Genomic DNA, 27,890 nt, shown 5'->3' with positions numbered 1-27,890 from the left:
CAAACCGCTGCCCGGTTCTGGTGAGGCTTTCTAATTCTGAAGTGCATAGGACCTTGGCCCGTCCAGTGCCCCCTCACAGGAGGCTGTTTCCCAGCAAGTTTCTGGTGCTTCCTAGTAAGTTCAATGGCACCCCTGTGGGTGGCCTCCTAAGGAGTTTTGTTGACACCCCTTCCTCTCTAGCCCCACACTCCAGCACCTCAGTAAAGAGTGGGTCACCGCCACGCCCTCTCCAACAAAGTCTGCATGGGAGTCTCACAAGGGAATCTCTTCCAAAGTTGTTCCTCGTCGGGTCCTCGACCTAGAGGTGGTGGCTGCTCCTGTAGCCACTATTCCTGTATTCTAAGGTGCCGGAGGCCGGTCCATCCTTGTTGCTTGACACAGTCGCTGCAGGGAAGAAACATCTGCACAGCATATGTTTCAAGGGACCTGGCATATACAGCATACTGTTCTTAATATGTTTGCTCCCCCTTTTTTAACGCTATGTGTTATAACCAGAACCACCTCCCTTAGGTTGTTTCCCCACGTGGGGATTTTTCCCTGGAGTTAGGGATTAACAGGACTAAGGAAGAGAATAAATCAGTAAAACCTCCTAGTTTTACAGAAATACCATGTACTACTTATGAAGAACTTGGACTAAGACTGTTGGCAATAAATTTGGGACTTGTTGGGCCCACATCTCCAGGGGTCTGCCCACCAGGGAAAGCACCAAAGCCTATACCCCTGGAGACCCACTGACACAGGGCAGTCCCAGGGAAGGCAAGCAGGGGGCTGGGAGGACATGACCTTTACTGGGTAGGATAATCTCCTTCAGTCACTTCCTTGTAGCCTATCAGTAGAGCAGTAGAATAGTGACCTTGGAATAGCCCTTATAATGGAACACAGAGATTAACCTAGACAAGGTTAAAATCAACAGAACTAGATAGAGACAGGATTTTTGGCAAAGGTCAGATAAGAAACTATGGAAATGAAACAAGAACTGTAGAAGGTTACCCAAAGCATACCATGATGTAATTATAGAGGCATGCTTATAGGATCAAATAGTATAAATACAGATGTAACAGGACAATAAAAAGAGAACCTGGCTATGCTGATCAACTGAACACTGTCTCCATGTCATTCCTTCTTCACCAACTCCGTCCACACCTTTGGGAAACCCTGGACCTGCTGGGGCAGGACCCCAACACTTAGGCATTCTCTTTACCCTTAGTAATTAATCCCCTGTTACTGATTAGTAATTCTTTACATCAAAGTTTCCCTGTTCCAATTACTGTTTTCTGTCTCCTGACTGGCCCCTGGCTGTTACAGTGGATTAAGATGCCAGTCACAAGGGTGCCCCTCCATAGGCTGGTTGATAACCCCTTCTGTAGTTTAGTATAAAGGGCTCAACCAGACAGGTTGAGAATGATGTAAGCGAATCAGACTGGCTCCTAGAATTTTGCCTGACAACTAAGTACAAATTGTCCAGTCCTCAAAAGAATGGGCAAGACTTGGATAGTTGACATTTGAGGATGCCCATTCTCTCTTCATTTTGTTTTTTCTTTTTATCATGGTCTGTGTTTCTCTTTGGAATCCACAAGTCTAACTGGATTCTTTTATTGTAGTCGTCAGGGATTCCTGATCAGGGAAGGTCTTCCTGACATTTTCTTGACAATTCACTCTTATCTATCTGTGCTCAGCACCGGTAAGGAAATGTCATCTACTTGGCTGGACTTGGAAAAGAAGTGGAAAAACACATTTTATTTATTTATTTATTTATTTATTTTTTACAGAGAGGAAGGGAGAGAGAGAGAGAGTTAGAAACATCGATGAGAGAGAAACATCGATCAGCTGCCTCCTGCACATCTCCCACTGGGGATATGCCCGCAACCCAGGTACACGCCCTTGACCGGAATCGAACCTGGGACCTTTCAGTCTGCAGGCCGACGCTCTATCCACTGAGCCAAACCAGTTTCGGCGAAAAACAAATTTTAGATACAATTGTTTTTCCTTGCTGGGATGGTCTGTCCAAGGGCAGAGGTCCCGTCTGGGTGTGGTGGGAGAACGGAGTGTGAATTAGGGCCACCATCTATCTCCTAGTGTCCAGTCTTCCTGTACAGTCAGCCTTACCCCATGTTCCTTCTACATCGCTAAACAACTCTATTCCCCCTACAGTGGCTACTTTAAATCTTTGCTAGTTTCTTAGCTCATTCTCACTTCACATACTGAGACTATCAGGGAAAAAGTCCCTCAACTTGCTGCCTTCTCTCTGCTATGATAGCTGGAGCTTTATCTTGGACAAATAAGAAAGGGCAGATGCCTGGCCATTGTGGCTCAGTGGTTGAGCATTGACCTATGACCTGGGGGTCATGGTTCAATTCCCAGTCAAGCGCACATGCCTTGTTGCAGGCTTGATCCCTAGTAGGCGGTATGCAGGAGGCAGCCAGCAGATCAATGATTCTCTCATCTTTAATGTTTCTATCTCTCCCTCTCCCTTCCTCTCTGAAATAAAACAATAATTTTTTTTAAAAAAAAGGCAGACTAGGAGATTGGAAAGGAGCCTGGGTCTTTGAGGACTCCTTGGAAAAGAGTGGCCTCCACTATTTTATATCAGAAAGAAACTATCCTTTATCCACGGGTTATCTTTGCACCTTTGCTGAAAATCAATTGTCCTTCTATGCGTGGGTCTATTTTTGGACTTTGCTCCATTGATTTATTTATCTTATCTTGATGCCAATTCTTGTCTTTAATCTTGCCTCAATTACTGTAGCTTTAGAAGTCTTCACGCCTGGGAAGGTCAGTCCAGCCCTCTTTACCCCATCTTGGTTGGAAGCAGAGATCAGACTGATGCGCTTAATCCCAGCTCCACCATTTAGTACTTGTGTGATTTCATATAAGTCAGTTAATAATGCTTATTAGTCATGCATGCACTTGTCTATTGTTAGAATTAAATATTATAGTGCTTGGATTAAACGTTAATTATTATTAAGACCGAACTAGGGCCCTATTATGGTGTGGCTCAGTGGGTTGGGTGTCGTCCTGTTCACTGAAAGGTTAGCAGTTTGGTTCAGTCGTACAAGCCCGGGTTACGGACTCAATCCCCTGTAGGGGACACGCAGGAGGCAGCCCATCAATGTTCCGTTCTCACATCGATGTTCCTCTTTCCCCTTCTCTCTTCCTCTCTCTTTCAAAACAAAAATCAATAAAAATATATTTTTTTAAAAAGAGCCTGAACTACGTACGGAAGATGGCTCTGGGAATAAACGGTATTGGAACTGCGGGGTGGAACTGGGGATGGGTAAACTTGCTTCGCTCATAAAGGACCTCCCGCCGTCTTTCCCAGCTCAGGGACATGCTCCCGCCTTTTCATCTTTGTTTATTTTTTGAGATATAAGTGACATGCAACACGGCGTAAGTCTGAGGTGCACACCGTGTTGGTTTGACACATTTACATATTACAATGTGATGACTACAGTAGCATTAGCTAAACACCTCCACATCACCGCATTTCCATTTCTGTGTGGAGACTGGTTAAGATCTGGCCTCTTCCCTTTGAGGTGTGTAAAGCAGTATCATGGATGAACTCACTGCGTTGGATCTCAGGACTTAGTCATCTGCCCCTTGTAAGTTCGTACCCCTCAGCAATACCTCCCTGTGCCCCGGCCCAGCCCCCTGCCCTGTCGTCTTCCATAGTGAAGTTTGGCAGCAAATTGCCCTGGACAGCAGGCTGATCCCTTCCTACAGGGACAAGAACAATAACCCAGGTGAAAAGGGATAAATAAAACCAGCCAGGAGCCCCACATTGAAAAGGATCATCCCGCTATCTCAACAATTTTCTGCGCAGCTTTGTAACATTTTTATGTAGAAACAAATGTTTTTTTAAAAAGAAAAGGAGAGCATTCTCCGTGTTCCCTTCAAACCCAGGTCACAGCAGCTTTTCGGCTGGCTTGGCCTGGCTTTCTTCAACTCTCTCTTTTTTTCAGGCTTTGCAGTACCTGTCCCTGCCGGTCTCCAGGCCCCCAGTTACAGGTCAGCTCCACACCGAAGGGGAGGAGCTACTGGCCAGGTTCTGTTCCCAGCATCAGGGCCCCACATCCCAGGGACCTACAGTGCCTCCTGGGGACCAAAGAGGACCCCATCTCTCCGTCGTGTGCCCTGTGAGTGCCGTGTCCAACACCATGGATGGCGGGCCCAAGAAAGGTTTGGCTTTGATTGGATTCAGTCTTCTCTGCCTTAAAATGGTGAGTTGATCATTCTGACCTTCTTGCAACTATTTTGGGGGAGGCAGGGGGAAGACATTCATTACCTGTCTCTTTTAGGGCCCAGGGGGTGAGGAGGAAGAAATCGAAATACCCTTGAACCATACTAAAATTGTGTATGTTTGTATATTTGAAATGTGATGCCATTTACTAGGGAAAGGAAACAAAATTATCATTGTATTTTAAGAACAAAGATTTCTGAAAAATCTGTCAGTAGCGACTGACTTAGTTCAATAGGCAGATTCAGGGAGAAAAATGAAATAGTAATGTGACCCTTCTCCAGCCTCTAAGCGCTATTTAGGATTGCTTTGTGGTGGATTTGAGTGTGCGGAAATGACTTGTGCAAATGAACACTCCGTCTGGAGCGAAAGATTGCTCACGTCATGTGTAAAATGTGATGAATTTATTACCCCTTTGATTGATGTTTTTACATTTCCCCAAATGGCGTTTTTCTTTATGGTTCTAATTTTCCAAACTTTCCTTTTCAGGTTGCTTCAGCAAAAACAGGTACAGTTTCCTAAATTGCAAGCTCCCCCTCCCCATGTTTGATTTGAATTTTCATTGTGCATTCTTGGCTACCCTGAACTGTAAAGGCTCTCCCAGAAAAAAGTATTCAACGTTTTCTGAACATTCACACTGTGAGCGGAGCTGGTAAGACAAATATACGGATCAAACTTAAAAAGTAAGTCCTCCCCCTAGCCAGTTTGGCTCCGTGGATGGAGCATTGGCCTTCAGACTGAAGGGTCCTGGGTTCGATTCCTGTCAAGGGCACATGCCCAGGTTGTGGGCTCGATCCCCAGTAGGGGGTGTGCAGGAAGCAGCTGATCAATGATTATCTCTCATCAATGATGTTTCTATTTCTCTCTCCCTCTTCTTTCCTCTCTGAAATCAATAAAAATATTTTTTAAAAAAAGATAAGTCCTCAAAAAAAATACAAAAGAACAAAGATAAGTCCTCTTAAGATGTTCTTATTGAGTACTAAGTGTTATAGAGCAGTGGTTCTCAACCTTCCTAATGCCGCGGTCCTTTAATACAGTTCCTCATGTTGTGGTGACCGCCAATTTCATTGTTACAAATTGAACATAATTAAAGCATAGTGATTAATCACAAAAACAATATGTAATTATATATGTGTTTTCCGATGGTCTTAGGCGACCCCTGTGAAAGGGTTGTTCGACCCCCAAAGGGGTCGCAACCCACAGGTTGAGAACCGCTGTTATAGTGTCATGTAGTTTGGGTTTTCTCAAACAGAGGTAGCCATCAGTGAAATATTACAAAACCATCATTTCAGTCCAAGAAACAAAATTTCAGTCATAGTGAGGAGTCTAATTTATATAACTTCTTATTTGTCTTCTGAGGAATTAGAGCAGAAACCTAGAAATGTTTTTTAATTAAAATCTTAAGATTCTCCACTTCCCCCCCCCCACTTTAATAAAAAATATTTTATACTTCTAATATTGCATCCTTAAAATATAGACAATGGTACCTTGGAGCTGGAAAAAGGCTTTTAAAGAAAACCCCACTATTTTATTACTTTTTTAAAAAAAATAAATGACTGAAGGCACGGATAAGTTCCCTAAAGGCCTCTTCTAGCTCATACATTCTAGAAACCTAAGTCCCCAGACTGGAAATGTATATTCAGTGGGATTTAGATGATCTGGAGGGATCTTATAACATCGATTATATCACCAGTAAATTCTCACACCAATTCAACATAAGAATAATTTTATCTTATTATTTTAAAAAATACGTTTTTATTGATTTTTAGAGAACAAGGAAAGGAGAGAGATAGAAAGATAGAAACACAGATGAGAGAGAACCATCGATCAGCCGCCAGACTACAACCCAGGCATATGCCATGATCAGGAATTGATCCGGTGACCCCCCTGGTTCATGGGTCAACACTCAACCACTGAGCCACACCAGCCGGGCAAGAACAATTTTATTATTTTATCTATACCCCACTAAAGGAAGTATAAATAAGGCAGTTTCAAATTTGATATTAGACATATGGCTGAGCCATAAAATGCATGCATCTACCATAGGTTTTTAAAAATCATTTTATGCTTGATTCTTATTCACTCATTCTTGAATCGATCAGAAAGTTATGAGAAGGACTGAGTAGCCACATACAGAGTGATTGTGTTATAATTGCTTTGAGTGGACAAAATGTAGCGCTGCTGTCTCTTGGAGGCCCCAGGACGCACTCACGGAGCCCCGGAAGGAGGCACTTTTTAGAGTCCCTCACTATTAGGGGGGCCGGCTGAGATCCGATGGTGGCTGGCGTCCATTGACTCGCCCTGGCTGTTTCACAGATGGGCGTGTGTTCGGGATTGTGCAGGAGGTTTCCTTCGGATGTATGTCTTTTGATGCTCCTCGGGCTCTGGCGTCAGCTGTTTGTGATCTGTGTCTTGGCGCCGGGGCCATGCGGGCTCATGTAGACCCTGAGCTGGGAGAATGCAGATGCTGTGCATCCGGGGCCTCGCTCCTGACTCATGGGAATGGCTGACAAACGCTTTCTCTCCCATCAACGCGCCAGTGGGCCAAGCACAGAACCGAGACAGAGGGAAGGGCTGCTGATGTGTGGAACCTGCCCCCCACGCAGGCTGCTCTTCTCCTTAGGGGACAGGACAGAGGTGTTGATCTTTTGTTGCTGTGCCTGTTCAGATCCTGCCCTACCACCAAGTGAAAAATGGGCACAACAGGCAACCTGTCTCTCCAAGAGCCTGTGTCGGCCCCAGACTCCCCAGAATCTCGCTTTCCCTGACACCCCTCCCCGGCACTGCCATGCCGACTGGCTTTTCCAAACCAGAACTCGCTCACCCTGTTACACACACACACACACACACACACACACACACACACACGCACACACATGCACACACATGCACACACACACACACATGCACACACACAAGCCCTTCCTACCTTGCAAAGTCCCCTTACATACACCCTTTCCCTTCATCTTTATAGCAGTCATGAGATGTGGGTATTTAAATATGTAGATATTATTAACATTCCACATTCTCCAGAGAGAATACGGAGACTAGAAAAGGTGAAATGACTCGTACATGTTCACAAGCAAAAGTAAATGGCTCAGCCCTGGACGGCGTTCCCAGTGGTTAGAGCATCGGCCCGAGCACCGAAGGGTCTCACATTCGAGTCCCTGTCAAAGGCATGGACCTGGGCTGTGGTTCACTCCCCATCCCTGATCAGGATGCGTGCAGGAGGCAAGCAGTCAATGGGTCTCTCTCACATCAACGTTTCTGTCTCCCACCCCCTCCCCTTCCTCCCTTCCACTCTCTCTCTCTGAAAACCAATGGATGAAATATCCTCATGTGCGGATTTAAAGAAAAAGAAAGTAAAAAGCTCCAGCCCAGAGTTCCCAAATCCAAACCTCTGCTGTTCCCCACCACCCGGCCCTGAGCTCCGCGGCTGAAACCCGCTTCCCGTAGGACTCCTGGGTAGTACGCCAACCCCAGCTCAGTTCAGCAAGTTTTGTGTAGGCTTCAGGCCCCTTGACAGGCCTGCAGGGAGTTCGTCTGTGACCTACTAGTTGTTTATATTCCTCTCCACCCTCTCCCCATGACTCTCAGGCCTCCTGTGTCTGAGTGGCTAACTTGGTTGCCATTTTCCCAGGAAGTTATTCCATCCCAGTGAGCAAGTCTGGCTGACGTAGAAGATAAACTATGGGGACAAAGGAAACAGAAGGAGCTGAGAGACACCACAAATGCAGAGGAAAGATAGCAGATAACACAGGACCAATAGCAGGAAAGGGATGCGGGTGTGGGAGCGATGAAAGGATGAGACCCTCTTTGAAATCTCAGAGCGCAGGTGGGAGAGGGGGAGCGGGTGGGAAGAGATCAACCAAAGACCTTGTATGCATATATGCATAACCCATGGGCACAGACTCTAGGATGGTGAGGGCCTGGGCAGGGGGTGGAGGTGGGCTAGAAGAGGTCAATGGGGAAAAAAGGGGGCATATGTAATACTTTCAACAATAAAGATTTAAAAACCCCTGGCTGGTTTGGCTCGGTGGATAGAGCATCAGCCGGTGGACTGAAGGGTCCCAGGTTTGATTCCAGCCAAGGGCACATGCCTGGGTTGTGCACTTGATCCCCAGTAGACAACGTGCAGGAGGCAGCCAATCCATGGTTCTCTCTCATCATTGATGTTTCTATCTCTCTCTCCCTTTCCCTTCCTCTCTGAAATCAATAAAAATATATTTAAAAGAAAAAAGAAGAAAGAAAGAAAGAAAGAAAGAAAGAAAGAAAGAAAGAAAGAAAGAAAGAAAGAAAGAGGAAGTCCCTGCTGGGACTTTCTATGCTGCAGGAGAGGCAGGGGTGGGGTGGGGTAGGGGAGTGGGGGGTGGGGGGAAGGAACGGGGACATGGCGCTTCCTGCAGAGGCAGCTTCTGCTGGCAAATGGCTGGGATGGGCAGGCAACTCCCCCTCTCCCCCCTCCCCCCCACCCCAGGGCATAAAGAACCATCATCATTTCCCCGCGATGGCAGAGGGGACAGTCCTGGGTGACGTTCAAGGAATGCCTGGCCCGCGCACAGTGCGGACTTTGTTCATCCTTGCAGCATGGCTGTTTCTGAGACGCTGCCAAGGCCAGCTCTCTGGGCTATTGGTGCAGAAGGAGAGGGTGTCTGTGCCATGCACACGGGGGCTTGGCAGGTGGGGGCTGCCGGGGGAGGGGGTGACACTGGCAAGTCACCCATTGGGTCTGTGTCTACTCTTCCTCCTCTTTGCCCTATAGTTTCGTTCTGCCTTTTCATTTGGAGTTTGGCATGTTGTGATTTTACCCAGCAAATATTTGCTCCACGTTACACGGAAAAGGCCAGGTGCCTGTTTCAAGCTAGCTATTTTTATTTGACCTTTCCTTCCACTTGGATCAACATCCGGGGCATTTTTGTGCCTGTGGGATTTTTGCAAAAGTAGCAAATCTGATGACCATGCTGTGCCTCCCACCCCGTGTTGAAAGTCTAGGAATGCCTTGTATGAGCTTGTGGCATGAACAGTCATAGCTCCCTGGCAACCCATGGCCAGGCCTAGGGGAGGAGGGACCAGAGCAGCCTGAGGCAGATATTTTGATAGAGAAAGGGTGAACAAAGTTGATTTTTATTTTATATAAAACAATCTGAAAATGGTCCCATTCTAATAATATGAAAGAAATACGATGGCGTGGTTATACAACAAAACTCAATTCTCCCTGCTTCCTCTATTAGATTACATGCATGAATGGAGACTCAGCCACGGCAAGGTGGAGAGGGAGGTGGACTCTCGCTGCCCTCAGTGGAGAGTAGTCATGGGGCTGGGGGTGGAGATAGTGGCAAAGCAGGCTGGGAAATTACCAGGATGCCAAACTAGAGTAGAATCTTCTGGAATAAAGCCCCTCAAAGCCCCTCTCCCTCCTCTCAAGATCTTTCATCATTCCCTACTCTTATTTCACTCTTAAAAATACAGAAGGTGCAAATTATCCCAGAGGCAAGTGGGGGAAAACCTCTTTGAAATCTCATTCCTGAATGGAAGGTTTGAGCTTTCTGGCTCTCTTTTGGAAAGTAGATTTCCCTTTCTTTTTCTCTGTTTCTTCTTTTTTTAAAAAATATTTTTATTGCTTTCAGAGAGGCAGGGAGAGGAAGAGAGAGAGAGAGATAGAAATATTAATGATGAGAGATAATCATTGATCCGTTGCCTCTTGCATACCTCACACTGAGGATCGAGCCCGAAACCAGGACATGTGCCCTGACCAGGAATTGAACCGTGACCTCCTGGTTCGTAGGTTGATGCTCAACCACTGAGCCACGCGGGCCCGACTGTTTCTTCTTCTTCTTTTCAATCTGGAAAGTCAGGCCAGAGTCTGTGTCTGAAGGATGATGCAAAAATGGTGTAGTTTGCCAAGTAAAATGATGAAGGAAGTCGTTCTTATAGGTGTCCTAGCTAATGGTCAACTTCAAAATCTCTTTCAGCTCCTGAAATACCCACTATTGACCAGGCATACTCAAAAATCAGCAACAGTATCACCGTGGAATGGGCTACCGTGCCAGGCGCCACCAGTTACCTCCTCACGGCCAAAGATGGGGACACCGTCATTGAAACCACAGTGGCCAATTCCCCGGGCACTGTGTCGGGCCTGAAGGCTGCCACCTTGTACCAAATCACCGTCAGCTCCATCAGTGCTGCTGGGCGGAGCCAGGCGTCACCTCCCACGCAGGCAAAGACAGGTAGCTGGACGCCCAGCCTCCTCCGAGCCACCGCTGGTGACCTGGACAGTTACACTGACGCTGCAATGGCACCATGCGGTTCTGTGTTGCGTGAGTCCCTATGATTCAGGGCCCAGAAGTCAAAGCCACCAATGACGTCCTTTGGGAATGTGGTTATCTGTGGAGAAGGTGGCATTTAAACTCCAGATGCTTTGGGAAATAAGCTTTCCTGGGCATCTTGAAAAGCATCCCTGCTTGTAAATCTCTGAAAAAGGGATTTCTATTTTTAACCCGTTATCCATCAAGACCGGGCAGAACAAAGGGCCCAGAAGGGCGGCTGCTGCACTTTGCCTTACTCAGAATAAAAGCGTCTGTGGAGTTTGTCATCAGCACAACTTAAATAGATTTGATAAATTTGTGCCCAGGCGTATTTCTGACAGGTTGTCGGGGTAGTAAAATGGAATGAACCACTATTTACCCCACGGACTTATGTGATGATTACAGGGATGTCTTATTTAATTTCTCACCATCCTCCAGCTTAAAGTAATGCCTAATATTAGAATTTCTCTGTTCCCCATTCCTGGGATGAACTATTTGTAATGAACACACATTTAAATAGCAATTCTTGTGTTTTTATTTAAATGGCAAGTCTTTTTTTTAATAGCAATTCTTCATGAAACTCTGCCTTGAATCTTTTTTTGCAAAGCAAGTCATTATTTCCTAACATGGCTAACCCACCTCAGACTACTTCCTCCTAAATCAGAATTGTTCCTCCACCAAACCTCTGTAATGCAAACACACGCGTTTTTGCCTTTGTAGTGCTGGCCGCACCGGTTCTAGAAGTGAGCTCTCCAAGTTCAGACTCTATCCTCGTGCAGTGGGAAGCCGTATATATGGCCACCGGGTTCTCTGTGTCCATCATGCAAGCCAATGGTTTGGGTAGAATATGGAAGGAGAATACCACAAACACCACCTTGACATTCACCAGTTTAGACGCTGGGACGCTGTACACCATCAAGGCCTATGCGTGGAATGCCAACGGGACCCCTGGGGATGACTCCACCTGCAACCAGAGAACGAGTAAGACTTCCCCGCTCACTTGCCTCAAGCTCCTTTGTGGTTAAGGAGAGGGGCTGTGCCTGTGTTGAGTGATGAGCACAGAGCAGCTGGCAGCAGCTATTCGAATGTATGATGTTTATTTATAGTTTCCTGCCTGTCCCCCTGGGCATTTTAAATGCTTACTACATGAACAAAGAAATGCTCATTTCAGAGCAGATGTAACTAGTTAAGATGACGTCATGGGGTAGGCCCTAATCCAGTATGACTCATGTCCTTATAAAAAGAGGGAAATTTGGACCCAGACATACACATGCAGGGAGAATGCCATATGAACCCCAGGGCCAGTGTCTACAAGCCAAGGAGAAAGGCCTGGAAGGCAGCCTTTTTCGCAGCCCCTGCCAACACCTTCATTTCAGACTTCTAGTGGCCAGGACTGGGAGACAATACATCTCTGTTGTTTAAGCCACTTTTTATTTATTTTTTTAAAATATATATATTTTATTGATTTATTTTTTAGAAAGGGAGAGAGAGATAGAAACATCAATGATGAGAAAGAATCATTGATTGGCTGCCTCTTGCACCCCCCTACTGGGGATCGAGCCCGCAACCCAGGCAGTGCCCTTGGCTGGAATCGAACCTGGGACCCTTCAGTGTGCAGGCGATGCTCTATCCATTGAGCCAAACCAGCTAGGGCTTTAAGCCACTTTTTAAAAAAATATATATTTTTATTGATTTCCTGTAGGAAGGAGGGGGAGAGAGATAGAAATATCAATGATGAGAAAGAATCTTTGATCAGCTACCTCCTGCACGCCCCACACTGGGGATCGAGCCTGAAACCTGGGCCTGTGCCCTGACTGGGAATCGAACTGGGACTTCCTGGTTCATAGATCGATGCTCAACCACTGAGCCACACCGGCTGGCTGTTCAAGCCACTTGGTTACAGCAGCCCCAGCAAAGTCAGGCTAAATCCAAAGTCTCTAAAACTGAAAGCACGGGGACATGAACCAAGAGAAAGGCTTTGGGAAACCAGTCCCCCCTAGCACATGGCTCTCCCTGCTCCCCAGCCTGGTGTAGACGCCCCTCCTGCCACTCTCTGGCCCCCCGCCCTCCTATCTGAGCACTTGTTAGGCCAAACCTTACTCAGGTTCTTGCGGCTACTGCCGAAATCTGAACTGTTTCTCCAAAATGCAGGTCCCCGGGCTCCCGCCGACATTCAAGTCTCTTTTGACAGCGGGGCTCTGGCCGCGTCGGTTTCCTGGGCCCCCACGGAAGGAGCCTCCAACTACACTGCGCTGGCTCGGAGCGACTCCTCCCAGCTGAGCTGCAGCACGGCCTCCAGCGGCTGCACCATCTCCTCCCTCCGCTGCGGGACCGAGTACCTGATCTCCGTGTCGGCCAGCAACGATGCCGGGTCCAGCAGGTTGGCTTCGGCGGGGACCCTGAAAACCAGTACGTAACCGCCCTGGCCGGTTTGGCTCAATAGTTAGAGCGTCAGCCCACAGACCAAAGGGTCTCAGGTTCGATTCCGGTCAAGGGCATGACCTGGGTTGCAGGCCCCATCCCGGTCCAGGTTGGGGCATGTGCAGGAGGCAACCAATCAATGTGTCTTTTTCACATCAATGTTTTTTTCTCTCTCTTTCTCTCTCTCTCTCCCTCTCCTCCCTCCCTGTCTTCCACTCTCTCTAAAAATCAATGGAAAAATATCCTTGGGTGAGGATTAACCAAAAAAAACCCAAAAAAACCGATAGGTAACCAAGAGCGAGGTCACCGTGGGGCTGGCGAGCTAACGTGACGGCCATGCCGACACAGGTGCGTGAACAGGAGAGCCTGGTCCAAAGGAAAGCCTTGAGTTGGACGTGCCGATGCGGTTGAGTAACGTGGACAGCGAAACCAGACACTGGGCATTAGGAGAAGCGCGTCTTTGAAAAGCGGAGGCCGGGCTCCGAGCCCAGATCTTCCCTTGCTTGGTTCCTCTCCCACCTGTCAGGCCGCACGGTTCCTAAGACCCAGGGTGAGTCGAGCTCAGTTCGGACCTTGCAGCACAGATGGTGGCCTCTTCCTGGCATCGCCTTTCACAGACCCAGGCCTGGGGGTGCTCGTTTTTAAGATAAAGAAGGGCTGTCCGTCGTTCTGGATAGGTGTCTAGCTATCTTACCATTTCCATTCTTATCAAAGGCGTCAGGCATGCAGATGCGGAGGTTTGCTCCTCTGTTGAGAAATGCTACGTGTTTGGTGAAGACCTACGATGTCCCAGGCATTCTAAGTGCATCGTTTTATTTAATTCTCAACGAGGCAGGTTCTGTTATCTCCTTTTTAGATAAGAAAATGGAAGCTCAGAGACGTTAAATAATTTTTCCAAGGTCTCAGTGATGGAACATCAGTTTGCGTGATTTGACTTCTCTAAGCCAAAGAAACTGTAGCTAACTGCAAGGATGTCCACTTTACCCCAAATTCAGAATTATGTCTTTCTAAATGTAAAAGGGTTTTTTTGGAGGGGGGAGAGGGTAAGAGATCAACCAAAGGACTTGTATGCATGCATATAAGCATAACCAATGGATACAGACAAGGTGGGGGGAGAACATGTGCTGGGGGGTGGGAGTGGCCAGGGAGAGGTCAATAGGGGAAAAAGGAGACATATGTGCTACTATATGTAATACTTTAAACAATAAAATAATTAAAAGAAAAAAAGGTTTTTGAGCAGGGAGGAAGAGAGCCGCCACCAAGCCGGCACACCCTTCAGATCATAAATAAAATAATAATTAAATTATGTTAAATAAAATCATAACTATGTTAAAGTCGCTGATCATAAGTTGGTGACTTGGCTTCTCTTTGAACAACTCCAATTCAATGTGGATGGCACATTGGAAATGATTAGCAGAAGCTGGGAGAGGGAGAGACCGGAAATACACTTTCACTTTCTTTTGCCCAAAATGACTAAGGCCAAGGGAAAGGGAGAGGCTCCCGCTGTATGTCCTCTAGGCCTTGGAGAAAACACAGAGTTGTTCCTTTGGCCACATACATGTGAATCTACAGGAAAGGTGATTGGCAGACGTATCAAGGGGATGGGCACTGTTCAGGAAGGAACGCCCACAAATGCCACCAGGATCCACTGGCAGAGTCTGCAGTATCAGCCGGCACGCAGGAGGCATTGTTGTAAACAAACAAGTTAAGGGCAAGATTCTCGCCAAGAGAATAAAGGTATGCATTGAGCATATTGAACACGCGAAGAGCCGAGATAGCTTCCTGAAAGGTGTACAGGAAAATGATCAGAAAAAGAAGGAAGCCAAAGGGAAAGGCTCCTCCTGCCAGAGAAACTGTGGGAACCAATGGAAAGGGGCCTGAGCTGCTGGAACCCCTCCCTGTGAATTCATGGCATGATGAGTGGAAAATAATAATCATCATAAGAGACCTCTGTCCTGATAAAAATGTTTCTCTTAATTAAGTAGAAGTGTGGTGTCCCCTCCCCCCAAAATATTTAAATAAAATTTTGTGTCCTAAAAAAGAAAAAAGAAAGAAATACACTTTACAAAGCCCTGCAGTTCTGAGTTAGTCATTTAATGCCCGTGAGAACCAGCCAGTGTTTTCCATCCTGGCTGCACGGTAACAGCATCCGGAGAGCTTTTATAAAGTCCAGAACCCAGGCCCCACTGAAGACCAGTGAAGTCGAGTTGCTGGGAATGGAGACTGGATATGAGTAGTTTGTAAAAGCTCCCCAGTCGGCTCTAACATGCTCCAGGGTAAGTGCCATTGACACAGCCCCCCACAGTCATCAGTCCAGGAGGCACTACTGTAGTTTGTATGCAACAGTACATGATCATGGAACGGCCTTGACTTACTAATAAGAGAACTATATTTAGAAAGTTCTACGTGTTTCCTGAGGCTGAGAATTGTGTAGTATATTTTGGGAAGATTTCTATTAGAGATGACTAAAGTTTTAAAAGCTTAGCCCAGCCAGCCAATGCCGCTCAATGGTTGAGCATCGACCCCTAAACCAAGAAGTCACGGTTTGATTCCTGGTCAGGGCACATGCCCAGGGTTTCGGGCTCAATCCCCAGTAGAGGGCATGCAGCAGGCAGCTGATCAATGATTCTCTCTCATCATTGATGTTTCTCTCTCTCTCTCCCTCTCTCATCCTCTCTCTGAAATCAAAAGTATTTTTAAAAAACAAAATTTTGAAAGCTTAGAGCTTGAAAGAATGAACTTCAGTTGAATTCATTCCTTCAGAGGACTTCATTCTGTGCTGATCCTGGCATTGCCTTAACGCAGAAACAGCATTGAACAATCCGTGACTGTTTCCAACACAGTACGGGGCGAGAGAAATTTCAGGGCATGTGAGAATGTCTGGTTGGCTTGCACATGCTGTTTGATGTATTCCTTGTTCACAGCATCCGGTATCTGGGACAATTGCAAAGACACAAAGTAAACCTCTCACAACTGTTTATTGTTCATCATTTCCTAGTTGCTTGTGCACCTGGAAGAGTGACGATCCAAGAAGACCCCCCTGGCCACCTGTCTGTGTCTTGGTCCAACGTGGACCTGGGTGATTACTACGTGGCCTTTGTGAAGAGTGATGACGGCTTGGAAGTTCACTGCAACACATCCCTCCCCCAGTGCGACTTCCCCTCTGAATGTGGCTTCACTTACTTCATTAGCGTCTTTGCCTATAACAAGGCGGGGCAGAGCCCTTTGGGCGATGTGTTCAATTACACCACAGGTAAGTCGCACCTGAGGCTGGTAAAGGGGGATCCGAGTCCACTACACGGGGTAGTAAAATGGATCACCGGTTACATAGCCCCCCTGGGGGCTACTCTAGGGCCAAGAAGGCAAAGTGGATTTCTCCTTTCACATTCTTTCCAGGCTAGGAAGTTTTGGCTCCCTGGACCAAAGCTTCACCAGAATGCAAGGGTTTGGTGTGAAAAGAGGGGAAAGAATATAGTTGTCCAACCCCGCTCTGAAAAATGGACCCCTCCGCCCAGGTGTTCAGCTCTTGTGCTAGGTGTCCAAGGGGATGCAACCCTAATGTCTCAGGAATTCCTTCCTTCCCCCGAAACCAGGAAACAGATGCAAAGATGGTACCTGGTGTGGAGGGCTTTGCAGAGGGACGCCTGGGTTCAGGCCCTAAGTTGAGTACCAACTTATTTGTAAACTGGGGACAATGATGTCTACCTTGCTGGTTCCTCTGTATCCCCCACTTCCAAATGGGAAGATGAATATGAAAAGGTCTTTGCATGTGACAAGGCACAATGCAAGCATTTTTATTAGCATCGTTATTACTGTCACTAATGAACCTCCTCCACTAGGCTTGGATCTCCTATGGAACAGGGATGATGTTCTATTTATCTCTTCATCCTCAATGCTTGTCATAGTGTGATTGGCTCGATATGGGAGATGCTCAATTTTTGAAGGATGAATGGAGTGACTTAAAACCAGTCAACTATATTTGCAGATAAGAATACTACAATATCATTATGTAGAAAGCAATGCTAGCTGGATTGTAGTACATGTTACCAGGGTGAGGGGATCAAGTCATCGCTGCCTTGGAATTTAGAGAAAGAGGCCTCCAGAGTGTGGGAGCGTCTTCCAGAGGGAGTGACCTTGAACTGGATCTTTAAGGACAGGTGGCAGGCGGGAGGGGCAAGAGCATTCCAGAGACACTCCAAGCTGAGTTAGACACGGGTCAGAATTTGTCCGTGAGTTAGTGTAGGGTCTCTTGTAAAACCTGCTCATCGGCTGCTGCCGCCTGCCCTCCTCCGCCCCCAGCTTATCTGTTTCAGAGCCTGGAGAGGCCGATAGGATGGACCAGCTGGACAGAGTCTGGTTTGTCGGACAGAAGAGGGGAATGGCATTCCAGCAGAGGGTCGGCGGTCTTGGAGGCACAGGGAAATGAGAGCCCGTGTGTGGTGGGGCGTCGAGGAGCCTGGGAGGCAGGGGGCCCAGGGAGGTGCAGCTGAACAGCAGACTGGGTACAGCTCCTAATGAACTTGAATGTCAGGCTTAGAGGGTTCATCCTCCATGTAGCAGGTCTTAGGCCCCGTTCGGAGCTGGAAGGTCTAGGAGAGTCTTGCAATAATTGAGGGCAGTGACAGGGTCCTGCACGGGGAGGTCAGGGTCTGCTCCTGTGCTGACCTCCACCCCCTCTCCGTGTCTGCTCCCAGCTCCCTGTTGTCCTAGCGACATTAACCCCGTGTTGGTGTCCAGCGACCGAGTGGAGATGGTCTGGTCGCCCGTCCGGGGTGCCGAACTTTATGAAACCAGGGCTGCTGATGGGTTCAACGTGGTGGAGTGCAACGACACGGCCCCCGCGTGTACCCTCTCTGCCCTGGAGTGCGACACCAAGTACAACATCACAGTGTATTCCTTCAGCGAAGCCCGGGGCAGCAATACCTCCTGTAATTCCCGATTTATCACCACGGGTAAGATCCACTAAGCTTCCACTCCCTGACCCCACCCGCCCCAGCTGTGTGCCCCAGGGTGGGCCTGCAGCAAGAACCACAGGCAGGCAAACTCCCACTCCCGCCCCTGCTCCTGTGGGGCCATTGGGGCTCCTCTTACTCAGGGGAGGCTGAGAGAGGGTGGAAGAGGGGAATTGGGGGAAAAGAAAACGAAAGAGGAGACCCTGGGGATGGTGGAAGGTTTTGCCTGTCAGCCATTCACTTCCCCTACCTTTGGGGGTCCTGCCTGTATTCCCACCATGAAGGTTCAGACCACACATTTTTGTCTCAATTACTTTTTTTAAACTAGGCTTTTATCGATTACAGAGAGGAAGTGAGAGGGAGAGAGAGAGAGAAACATCATCGATCAGCTGCCTCCTGCATGCCCTCTGCTGGGGATCAAGCCCACAACCTGGGCATGACTGGGAATCGAACCCTGACCTCCTGGCTCATGTGTCAACGCTCAACCACTGAGCCACACCAGCCAAGCTCAATTACTTTTGCTTTTGGAGTCCAAAATGTAGCATTTCCCAGTTAGTCGGATGCTCTAGGAACCCCAAAACATCTGTCCATGGCGCCAGGGTTTCCACACAAAGACTATGAATGTGGCCTGCACGCGGGGGGTGGCTGGAAGGGACACTGATCTCACTGGGGGGAGAAAGTCAGTTTTAGAGCAAATGGCACAGGGAGGGGATGTTTTTGACTCTCACTGTTTCAGTGAATAACCTGAACTGTCTCAGCTCCTTGCAGTCCCGAAATACAAAGCATTTCGAAGGATGCCTTCTCCGCGATCCAAGTGTACTGGAGATCCCGGAACCAGGGCGCCACCTACACCGTGACGGCGCGGGGAGAAGAGGGGCTGTATCGGTGCAGCAGCTCGGGCCAGGCCTGTGCCCTGGGCGGCCTGCCCTGCGGCTCCCTGTTCTCCGTCACCGCAGTGGCCGAGACGCAGGCGGGACGGAGCCTGCCCAGCTACAGTGTCCCCCTGGAGACAGGTACGTGGCCGCCACCAGCCTGCACCCGGCATCCGGTGGGGTCCTGAGGAACTGTTTGAAGACAGGAACTATTTCACTTGACCTACTCGATGTGGGATAGAGACACATGAAACTCAGAGGCCTTTCCAAGAGCCCCAGTCTTGCCCTGGCGGGGTAGCTCAGTTGGTTGGAGCGTCGTCCCAATATGCCAAGGTTGTGGGTTCAATCCCCCGTCAGGGCCCAGACAGGAATCAATCAGTGAATGCATAGATAAGTGGGTTAACAAGCTCATGTCTCTCTCTCTCTCTCTCTCTCTCTCTCTCTCTCTCTCTCTCTCTCTCTGTCTTTCTTCCTTTCTCTCTCTCGCTCTCTAATTAATTAAAAAAGCCCCAGTCTTATAAAGCTTTCACCATTTGAACACAGGCTCTATAAAAGCATCAGAGTCTCTAATACACTCATGCATTGACATCAAAGGGGGATACGCTGACTACAAGAACATTTATTTGAAGTCCTATTCCCCCGTGACACAGTCTACCAAAACAACTAACACGTGACCAAGTGAGCTGGGTTATTTACCTCTTTGGCTCAGCCCTTTTGAGTCTTTGTCTAAAGAATGCTTTCTGAGATTGCGTTTTCTAACATGGTAAAGGTGGGGAATGGCTTCCTTGAGTGGTTGTGAATATTAATTAATTCTGCAAAGCTCTCCACATGGTACCTGCTGCACAGTACTAGTAAGAGCTGGAGGAGAGGAAGCTGTTATTGCTTGTTAGTGTTGTGTGTGAGCAAAATTTAGCAAGTTACTTAAAGCCTTGGACATTATTTTCTCTTACATACAACGACCGATGGCACTTTGGATTATAAAAAGTTGAAACGTAAAAAGCTGTGGAATAGAGACAATGCCAAGTACACAGGGACGATTCCAGACATTTCTATATTCTATATAATGGGTCCCTAAAAAATTGAGACTTGGCTGTGGTATTCTTAGGTTGTTAGGAATATTTCAAGCTTTTATATCCGTTATAGCCTATGAAATGCATGATAAATGAAAAATACATTTAATTACAAATGCTCTGAAATGTTATATTGGGAGGAGGTGTGTAGGCAGCTGCTGCTGTGAAATTTGCAACTGGAATTGTTAAAGCTGGGAGACAACGAAGCGTTTTCTTATTCTGAAAAAAAAATGGGGGGCACCTCGTCTTACCCACAGCCAGTTAATGCATCGTGTTCTTGGGGAAAGCACCCACTATATATATTCAGTTGATGTTAAATGATGAGTCAGAGGACATGAGATTTTGCTTGACAAAAGGAAATCTTCATGACATTGAAGGTTTGAGGAATGTAGGCTATTGAACAAAACACAGGCTGAACACCATTCTTGGTCATTTTTCACAAATAATGACCGTTCTATTCTCTTTTTCCTCATGTAAGTGCCCTGCTGTCCAGCCGGCCTGATGGTGACTCAGGTCACCCAATCAGTGGTCAACGTGAGCTGGACTGTTGGAACTGGGGCCCTCACCTACGTGACTGTCCTGGCGTCCCACACTGGACAGTCTCAGTGTCACACCCATCAAAACCACTGCCTCCTGGGATGCGTCACATGTGGCGTCAATTACACGGTGGCCTTAAAAGCAATCAGCGCCACCGGGCTGACTGCAGACTGCGCCTACCAACGCTACGCCTCTAGTAAGTGGATCCTCAACCCAGCTCTACTGCACCCATAAGGGCCTTGGCTATCCATCTTAAGTCCAGGCGTAAGGCCTTCCTTCTCACATAGAAAGATGCCGTTTCTCCTGGGAAAGAGCTCCATGACCAGCTAATGGTATCTGCCGCAGGGCCTGGGACAGGAGAGTTGAAATATAATTTTGCCAGCCCAGGGGTTGGAGAACAAGTCTGCAGCTAGGGGTCTAATGACATGGCTTCGTATAAGCTGTGCTGCCTTATCTTCCCTGGTTCTGTTTCCGCATTGGGAAGAGGAATGGGAATAATCAGAACAAGAAAGCATATGTAACGGGCTACAAATACGTAAGGTGGTTTATACCGTCTTCTGGCCCGTTACTTTTCCTTAGATTTGCTGCCTAAGTTCTCACCCTGATATCTACTTCTGGGAATATGGCCCTTTGCTTAGCGTCACACTCCTACCCCCAAAAATATTTTTTAAAGAATAAATCCAGCCCAGCCAGTGTGGCTCGGTGGTTAAGTATCAGCCTATGAACCAAGAAGTCACCGTTTGATTCCCCGTCAGGGCATATGCCTGGGTTGCGGACTCGATCCCCAGTGGGGGGCATGCAGGAGGCAGCTGATCAATGATTCTCTCACATCATTAATGTTTCTATCTCTCTCTCCCTCTCCCATCCTCTGAAATCAATAAAAATATTTTTTTAAAAAGAAGAAGAAATCCAATGAGCCTGATTATCTATAACTGAATTTTTCTTATTATTATACAACAACATCTTTATTTCAGTTACCGAGGAATCCACCCTTTGGTGCCCTGCTTGACACCCGATGTGTGATCCGCTCAAGGCATTTGGAAAAGAGAAAAAAAAGTGCCTCATTGGCTAGCCCGGGTGAAGTGTGACCCGCAGAGCTGGTCACAGAGCTGGTGACCTGCCTGTGGTGTGAGCGGCTGCTCCCCTGGCATCGCTGCGTTCAGCACAATAGGTCTTTTCAGTTAGAGTGGACGGCAGCCAGTGATATTGAAATCCAACCCCACGAAAAGCATCTGAAACTGGGGCAGTAGGAAGGCTCTTGACGAGGAGTCTGTGCCTTTGCCTCATAACTTTTGACTCATCTACACCATGTATCGGCCAGAGGTGACTTTTGGACTCACCATCGCTCCCTCTTAAAAATCCACGCCCCTGGTGATGGAAAAAAGAAAAGAAAAAAAATACACACACATGGATTTCTCCCCTTTTCTTTTTTACAGTTTAGTGCATTTACTTAACTTGTTTTTACACATGGGTTTCTAACCACGTGGCCCACCGTGGGGAGAACTGAGCACCTCTTCAAACCTTGCGCTCAGCACATACCCCTTAGCATAAGTTACTGGTGTTGTTTCCCCAGAGCAGTGAAGGCCATGTCTGTGCGACGGGGGAATAAGCGGTCTGTGTGTGTCTTTGTTGTCCTTCAGGTGCCTGCTGCCCGCTGGGCGTGAAGCTGTACAGGCTGGGCCCTCACGGCATCCGGGTGGACTGGCGAGCCGCCAGGGGCTCCGCCACCTACAGCGCCGACCTCTATGGCTCCAAAGGCATTTTCACCTGCTCCCCAAGCGCCGGCCTCAGTTTCTGTGACGTCACGGAGATTCCCTGCGGGGACGTGTACACCGTGATGGTCTCACCGGTGGCTGAGACAGGACTGAAGCTCACCTTCTGTCCAAAAAAAATATACTCAGGTAGAGCAAGTGATGAGTCTACTTAAAACGAACCCGCCACACAATCTGTGAATGGAGACTCAGGGCCACTCACACTTACCTGTGGGAAAGAAGGTCAAAGAGGGGACGATGCCCTGGCCGGTGTGGCTCAGTTGGTTGAGCATCGACCCATGAACCAGGAGGTCACGGTTTCGATTCCCCAGGTCAGGAGACCTACCCGGGTTGCGGGCTCGATCCCCAGTGTGGGGCATGCAGGAGGCAGCTGATTGATGTTTCTCTCTCTTTCTCTCTCTCCCTTCCTCTCTCTGTAAAATACATTTAAAAACATAATTAAAAAGAGGGTGTGACATTTCCACGTCCTGCAGGCAGATTCTGGCACCTGGGGACCCCCGGCTTCTTGGGAATTGTGATGGCTCATTATTATTTGATCTGGAGACGCTCCATCTCCCTTCCTCCTCTCTCCTTCAGGAAAAGGACCGGATGTTCGCTGCTTAAATAGTAGAGACGATTTTTAAATGAGTTTCTGCTTTCAGATTTTTAACAGTCTTAAGAGGGCACAATAGACACCCTGGAACGTTGGACATGAAGACACTTTAACTTTTACTTGTACAGATTCAGTCTGGTGACTGAGGAAGAGTTGGGGGATCCGGAAAAGAAAAAAAAACGAATTCATAAATCCTAAGCTGGGCTTGGCAGGATGTGATCACAATCAAAACAGTCAGCAAGTGCCATCTCACAGTTCCCTGCCCTGTGTTCCAGCCCCTCCCTCCCGCTACCGTGCCCAGGCCCACTCATATATCTTTCATAAACTTCTAAATAAAAGAAAAGAGATGAGGCAGCCTTCGAACACAGGAAGAGGAGTCAATATTGGCTCAGAGATCTTCGCTGAGAAGCGGAATCTGAAAGGTCCAATTCCGTGGAGGTGACAAGAAGGTTCGGAGGGCTCCGGGGATGGAGCCCGGCCAGTCACTCTGCGGGGGTGTCCCCCTGTCCTTGGCTGTCATGCTCCGATTCCCTATTTTTTCATTATCTTGTCCACAGGACGTGCTGGCCCAAAGCACGTCCCTCTGGGAAGTGACAGGATTAGTTTGCTGGGGTGGGGATGCACTCTGAGGAAATAGAGCTTCCAGCTCATAACAGGATTTCATGATCTCTGCATAGTGTTTTACAGTCTGTCAAGCGTTTTATTTTTTTGTTAATCCTCACCGGAGGATATTTTTCCATTAATTTTTGAGAGAGTGGAAGGGTAAGGGAGAGACAGACAGAGAGAACCAAGGCTGTGAGAAGGCACATCGATGGCTGCCTCCTAGACATGCCCCGGCTGGGGCTGGGACCGAGCCTGCAACTGAGGTACGTGCCCTTGACCAGAACTGAAACCGGGACCTTCAGTCCTCTGGCTGATGCTCTCTCCACTGAACCAAACTGGCTAGGGCTCTACCAAGTGTTTTAAAATGTATCGAGTGTTTTCACATTCAATATCTCACTGAATGCTCTTTCCCTGGTAAAAACCATGCCTGGGGGACATTTTTTGGTGGTGTTTTAGAGATTTTTGTGTTGTTTTTTCCTTTTTCAGTAATGATGATGTGTTACTCTGATAATTAGGACAATATTATAAATTATAATAATGACTAATAGTTATTGACTATGTGTTGCAACTACTATAAGGGATTAGATGTATTAATTGATTTTTATAATAACCCTATGAAGTTGGCATTCTTCTTACCCCTTATAGGTAAACTGAGGCACAGAGTAGTGAAGTGACTTGCCCGAGGTCAGATTGCTAGTAGTTATCTCCTTCTCCCGTCACCCAAATTGGTTCTCATTTGTTCTTTTTTAAAAATATATATTTTTATTGATTTCAGAGAGGAAGGGAGAGGGAGAGAGAGATAGAAACATCAATGATAAGAATCATTGATCAGCTGCCTCCTATATGCCCCCTTCCCCCGCCCCACTGGGGATCTAGCCCACAACCCAGGCATGTGCCTAGACTGGGAATTGAACTCTGACCTCCTGGTTCACAGATTGATGTTCAACCACTGAGCCACGCCCACTGGGCTCTCATTCATTCTTTGGTTTACTTTCCCTTTATTCTTTCTTAAGTTGTATCACCTTAAACATATCAAAAAGTATATTTGAAATGCCGTGTTTTTATTTATTGCAGTCACCTGCTCTGGAAGTACACTTGGAATGGGTAAGTCATTTTTCTCGTGGATGAAATGGAAGGGGACTTCCTTGTTGCATTTTAGGGCGACAATGAAGTCAGGATCAAAGCTGACTCTTCAATTAATCAGGAAGACAAATGCTAGGGTGCCTGCTTCCGGTTTGTGTGGATGGATATGCCCGGGGAGGGAAAGGGGTGCTGAGAGGGAGACTGGGGTAAGATAACGCTCACTGCCTCCTTGGATGTGCTCTGGGCTGACCCCGTCGAGGCTATTCTGGGCCCCCCATGGAGGCCACCATTGGGCCAAGCCACGGAGATGACCACACCGCGCCGTGTGTGCCAACCCAGTCAGTGGCATGTGCTGCTTCAGGAGAAATGCTTGCCATGTTCTTTTAGGGGCGGCTTGGTTTGGGGCCTTGGGACCCCTGTCCCCAAGGAGTAATATAAACCCAGACTGCAGACAGGACTTTCGTGCACGTACACATATGCCCAGTCAGACATGGCTGACTTCGGAGCATGTGAGTGGCAATGAGGCCTTCCCACCAGCAAGCCCCACCTGCCTGCCCCCGGTCTGGGCCAGCTTCCCATCCGACACTTGTCCACGGGCAGGGATCAGGGCTGAGTCTCTCCCCATCACCTGTTCTCTGCTTCCGCTCCCAGCCCAGTGCTCCTCTGAGCTCAGCAGGACACCCGTGGGTCTGAAACAAGCCCAATCCCGATGAATGTTTAAAGGGTTTCTGTTTCCAGTGGCTGCAAGGAAACAGGCCTAACTTATTAAAAGCCAACTGTGAAAAACTTGTAAATTATTAAAAAACGACTTTTAAAGAACTCCCATGGTACGAATGACCTAGTCTTCAGGGAAATGTATAGGGTCCTAGGTCTGCATTCTTGGAAACTATTTCCATTATTACACTTTGTTTTGTTGTTGTTAATCCTCACTTGAGGATTTTTCCATTGTTTTTTTAAAGAAAGTGGAAGGGAGGGAAGCGGGGAGAGAGAGACAGAGAGAAAGCGAGAGACAGACATACATACACACACATCAATGTGAGAGAGAAACATCGATCGGTTGCCTCCCATACATGCCCCTGACCGGTAAAGGAACTCCCAAACTAGGTCTGTGTCCTGACCTGGAATCGAAACTGCAGCCTTTTGGTGTATGGGATGATGCTCCAATCAACTGAGCCACCAGGCCAGGGCTCAACAGCATAAATAGATCTTTTTAAAAAGACAGAGCTGGGTTCAAATCCTGCCCCTATCACTTGCCCTTAGGCAAGTTGCTTCAGTGCTCTCTCAGCCTAGGTTTCCTCATCTGAAAACTGGAATAAATCATCACCGTATAAGATGTTGTGAGGATGAAATGAGATTGTAAATAGTTGGACCTAAGACCCATAGCAAGTACTGAATAAATGGTAGTTACGATTAACTCAGGGTCAGCTTAAGCTCCTGTCACACTCTGTTATGTGTCATTTAACGTGCGACTTCTAAGGTATTTGCATTTTAACTGTGGTCCTCATGATACTTTTGTCGGTTCTCCAACTGTGGTCCCAGGGCCAACAGCATGAGCAGCATCTGGGACCTTCTTAGAGGTGCAGTTTCCAGGTTCCACCATAGACCTACTGAACCGGAATTTCTGAGAGTGGGGCCCAGCAAGCTCTGTGTTAAGGAGCCTGCCGAGTGACTCTAAGGCACGCTCAGGTTTGAGAACTAAGGTCTAATTCAAGGAGGCTGCTCTGATGCTGGAAATGTGATGCGGGTTGGAGGGAGAGGCAGACCATCCATCGAGGAGACAGGCTTTAACCCGAGGCAGACTGCGGCCCCGTGCCTGCCATCACTCTGTGCCTCTGTCTTCTTCAGCGCCCTGCTGTTTCAGTGTGTCCTACACATTCCAGGGAACTCTGGGGGGCGGGGGGGGGGGGGGGGGCGCGTTTCCTCTTCACAATTCCCTGGGCAATTGGTTTACGTGTTCTCTACACAATGTTCTCCCTGAGCCATTGAAACTGTGGGGCTCCCTGAGCACAGAGCAGGTGGCCTGGAGTCCTGGAGTGGAGAGGAAGGTCCTTCCCTCTGGGTTTGCAGTCTGAGCTCAGAGAAGCTCTTCTCTGGGAGCGTGCATCTCAGGAAGCAGGACCCAGACCCCCTGGTTAGTTACACTCTGCTAGTCCCTAGTCGGTTTCTTTTCCCTTTGAACGGTTCCTCCTCCCTGTGAAGTAGCATTTCAGATCAAAACACTAATCTAACTCTCAGAGACGGCTGAGGGCTTTTTAATGTAAGCAGATGTCTGCCTGTGTCACGCACCGTGTGGCTTCTCCCCTCCCTGTCGCTCTCAGTGATTTATAGAGGGAAGAGAAATGCAGAGTGACCGAGCGAGGCGCAATGGCAGCGGAGGCTTGACCCAGTGAGTAATTGGAATCGACATGGTGTGGTTCAAAAGCAAAGTGTTTTGTCTTTGTCTTTCAAAGTTCTCCCCTCTTATGTTTTGCAGGGTTGTCTCAAACGTTAGTGTGACTAGAGATGGACAAGCTCCATTAGCCTACACAATGCATCTAGCACAGGACTAGCTCTTTAGAAGAACAACTCTGACTCCGGAAGGCGAGGTCAGGATCCCGGCCGGTGTGGCTCAGTGGTTGAGCGTCAACCTACGAACCAGGAGGTCACGGTTCCATTCCCTGTCAGGGCACATGCCCGGGCTGCAGGCTCGATCCCCAGTAGGGGGCGTACAGAGGTGGCTGATCAATGATTCTCATCATTGATGTTTCTCTCTCTCTCCCTTCCTCTTTGAAATCAATATATTAAAAAAAGAAAAGAAAAGAAAAGATGTGCTGCGGAGAGGACCAGGGAGAGATAAACCCAGCAAGTCCTCCGGAAGGCTGCCAGCGTGAGCCGTGCCCTGGGCAAGCCCTAGACACATGAAAGGTCTGCTTAGGAGATTCTTTCTGAGATTTCACATCCAGACATGCCACAGCCGCAGCCCATCTGTTCCATCGACACCAGCCCTGGCCATGTAGCCCTTTAACCATTCAAGGGCTGGAAAGGTTCACTCCCAGAGAAGGCGACATCAGGCCACATACAGAGACTCCGCTCATCCCTAAGCAAACCACCTGGACTTCGGGACTTCGGGCCGGCAGCACTGCCAGGCCCACCTGTCCTGCGAGCGGCTTGCAGGGCAGGCCAAGCCACAGCGTCGGGCTGTGGGACCTCTGCTGGAGCGCCTGGGAGAGCGGAGTTGTTGGCCAGTTGCTGGAAGGATCGCAGCCATGCGTGTGAGTGTGCAAACACTTCGGATGGAGAGACGGCTGGGGCAGGGCCTCAAACTGTGGCAGACTGACATACGTGTACCTTTTGGGGGAAGGACCATCAATCTTGTTGGCTGTATCCCCCTCTCACACTGTAACCGTTTTTTCCATCTCTGGAGAGGAAAGGCAATGATTATATGTAATATAAAGCTGTTGTACCTGGAA

General features: G+C 48.0%; 1 protein-coding gene across 14 annotated transcripts; it reads left to right on the top strand.

The window, feature by feature from the left end:
• Positions 1-1,856: 1,856 nt before the first annotated feature.
• Positions 1,857-27,890, top strand: FNDC7 (fibronectin type III domain containing 7). Of its 14 annotated transcripts, none has more exons than XM_036342390.1 (13): positions 1,858-4,217; positions 4,724-4,742; positions 10,207-10,551; positions 11,260-11,520; positions 12,691-12,948; positions 15,959-16,213; positions 17,655-17,912; positions 18,671-18,925; positions 20,333-20,587; positions 22,032-22,292; positions 24,433-24,462; positions 26,760-26,827; positions 26,915-27,890. In XM_036342390.1, the coding sequence occupies exons 1-12, from the start codon at positions 4,155-4,157 to the stop codon at positions 26,789-26,791; spliced, it is 2,292 nt and encodes a 763-aa protein (XP_036198283.1). In that variant the 5' UTR covers positions 1,858-4,154; the 3' UTR covers positions 26,792-26,827; positions 26,915-27,890. The 14 variants fall into 14 exon arrangements, 9 of the variants coding, with proteins under 9 accessions (XP_036198288.1, XP_036198290.1, XP_036198286.1 ...); XM_036342391.1 differs by having other exon boundaries at positions 1,859-4,217; positions 10,207-10,461; XR_004973193.1 differs by lacking the exon at positions 22,032-22,292 and having other exon boundaries at positions 1,857-4,217; positions 18,649-18,925.

Source organism: Myotis myotis, unplaced genomic scaffold (genome assembly GCF_014108235.1).
Source record: "Myotis myotis isolate mMyoMyo1 unplaced genomic scaffold, mMyoMyo1.p scaffold_m19_p_18, whole genome shotgun sequence".
Taxonomy (NCBI): domain Eukaryota; kingdom Metazoa; phylum Chordata; class Mammalia; order Chiroptera; family Vespertilionidae; genus Myotis; species Myotis myotis.
Note: the sequence above shows the minus strand (reverse complement) of the source record. Positions and strands in the feature narration are given on the sequence as shown.

Bases quoted from the DNA above. Each gene is read 5' to 3' on its own strand.
- FNDC7 (XM_036342388.1), top strand. From the start codon at position 4,155: ATGGATGGCGGGCCCAAGAAAGGTTTGGCTTTGATTGGATTCAGTCTT. The intron at 17,913-18,670 runs GTAAGATCCACT...GAACTGTCTCAG, and splicing joins TTCCCGATTTATCACCACGG to CTCCTTGCAGTCCCGAAATA. The intron at 18,926-20,332 runs GTACGTGGCCGC...TCCTCATGTAAG, and splicing joins CAGTGTCCCCCTGGAGACAG to TGCCCTGCTGTCCAGCCGGC.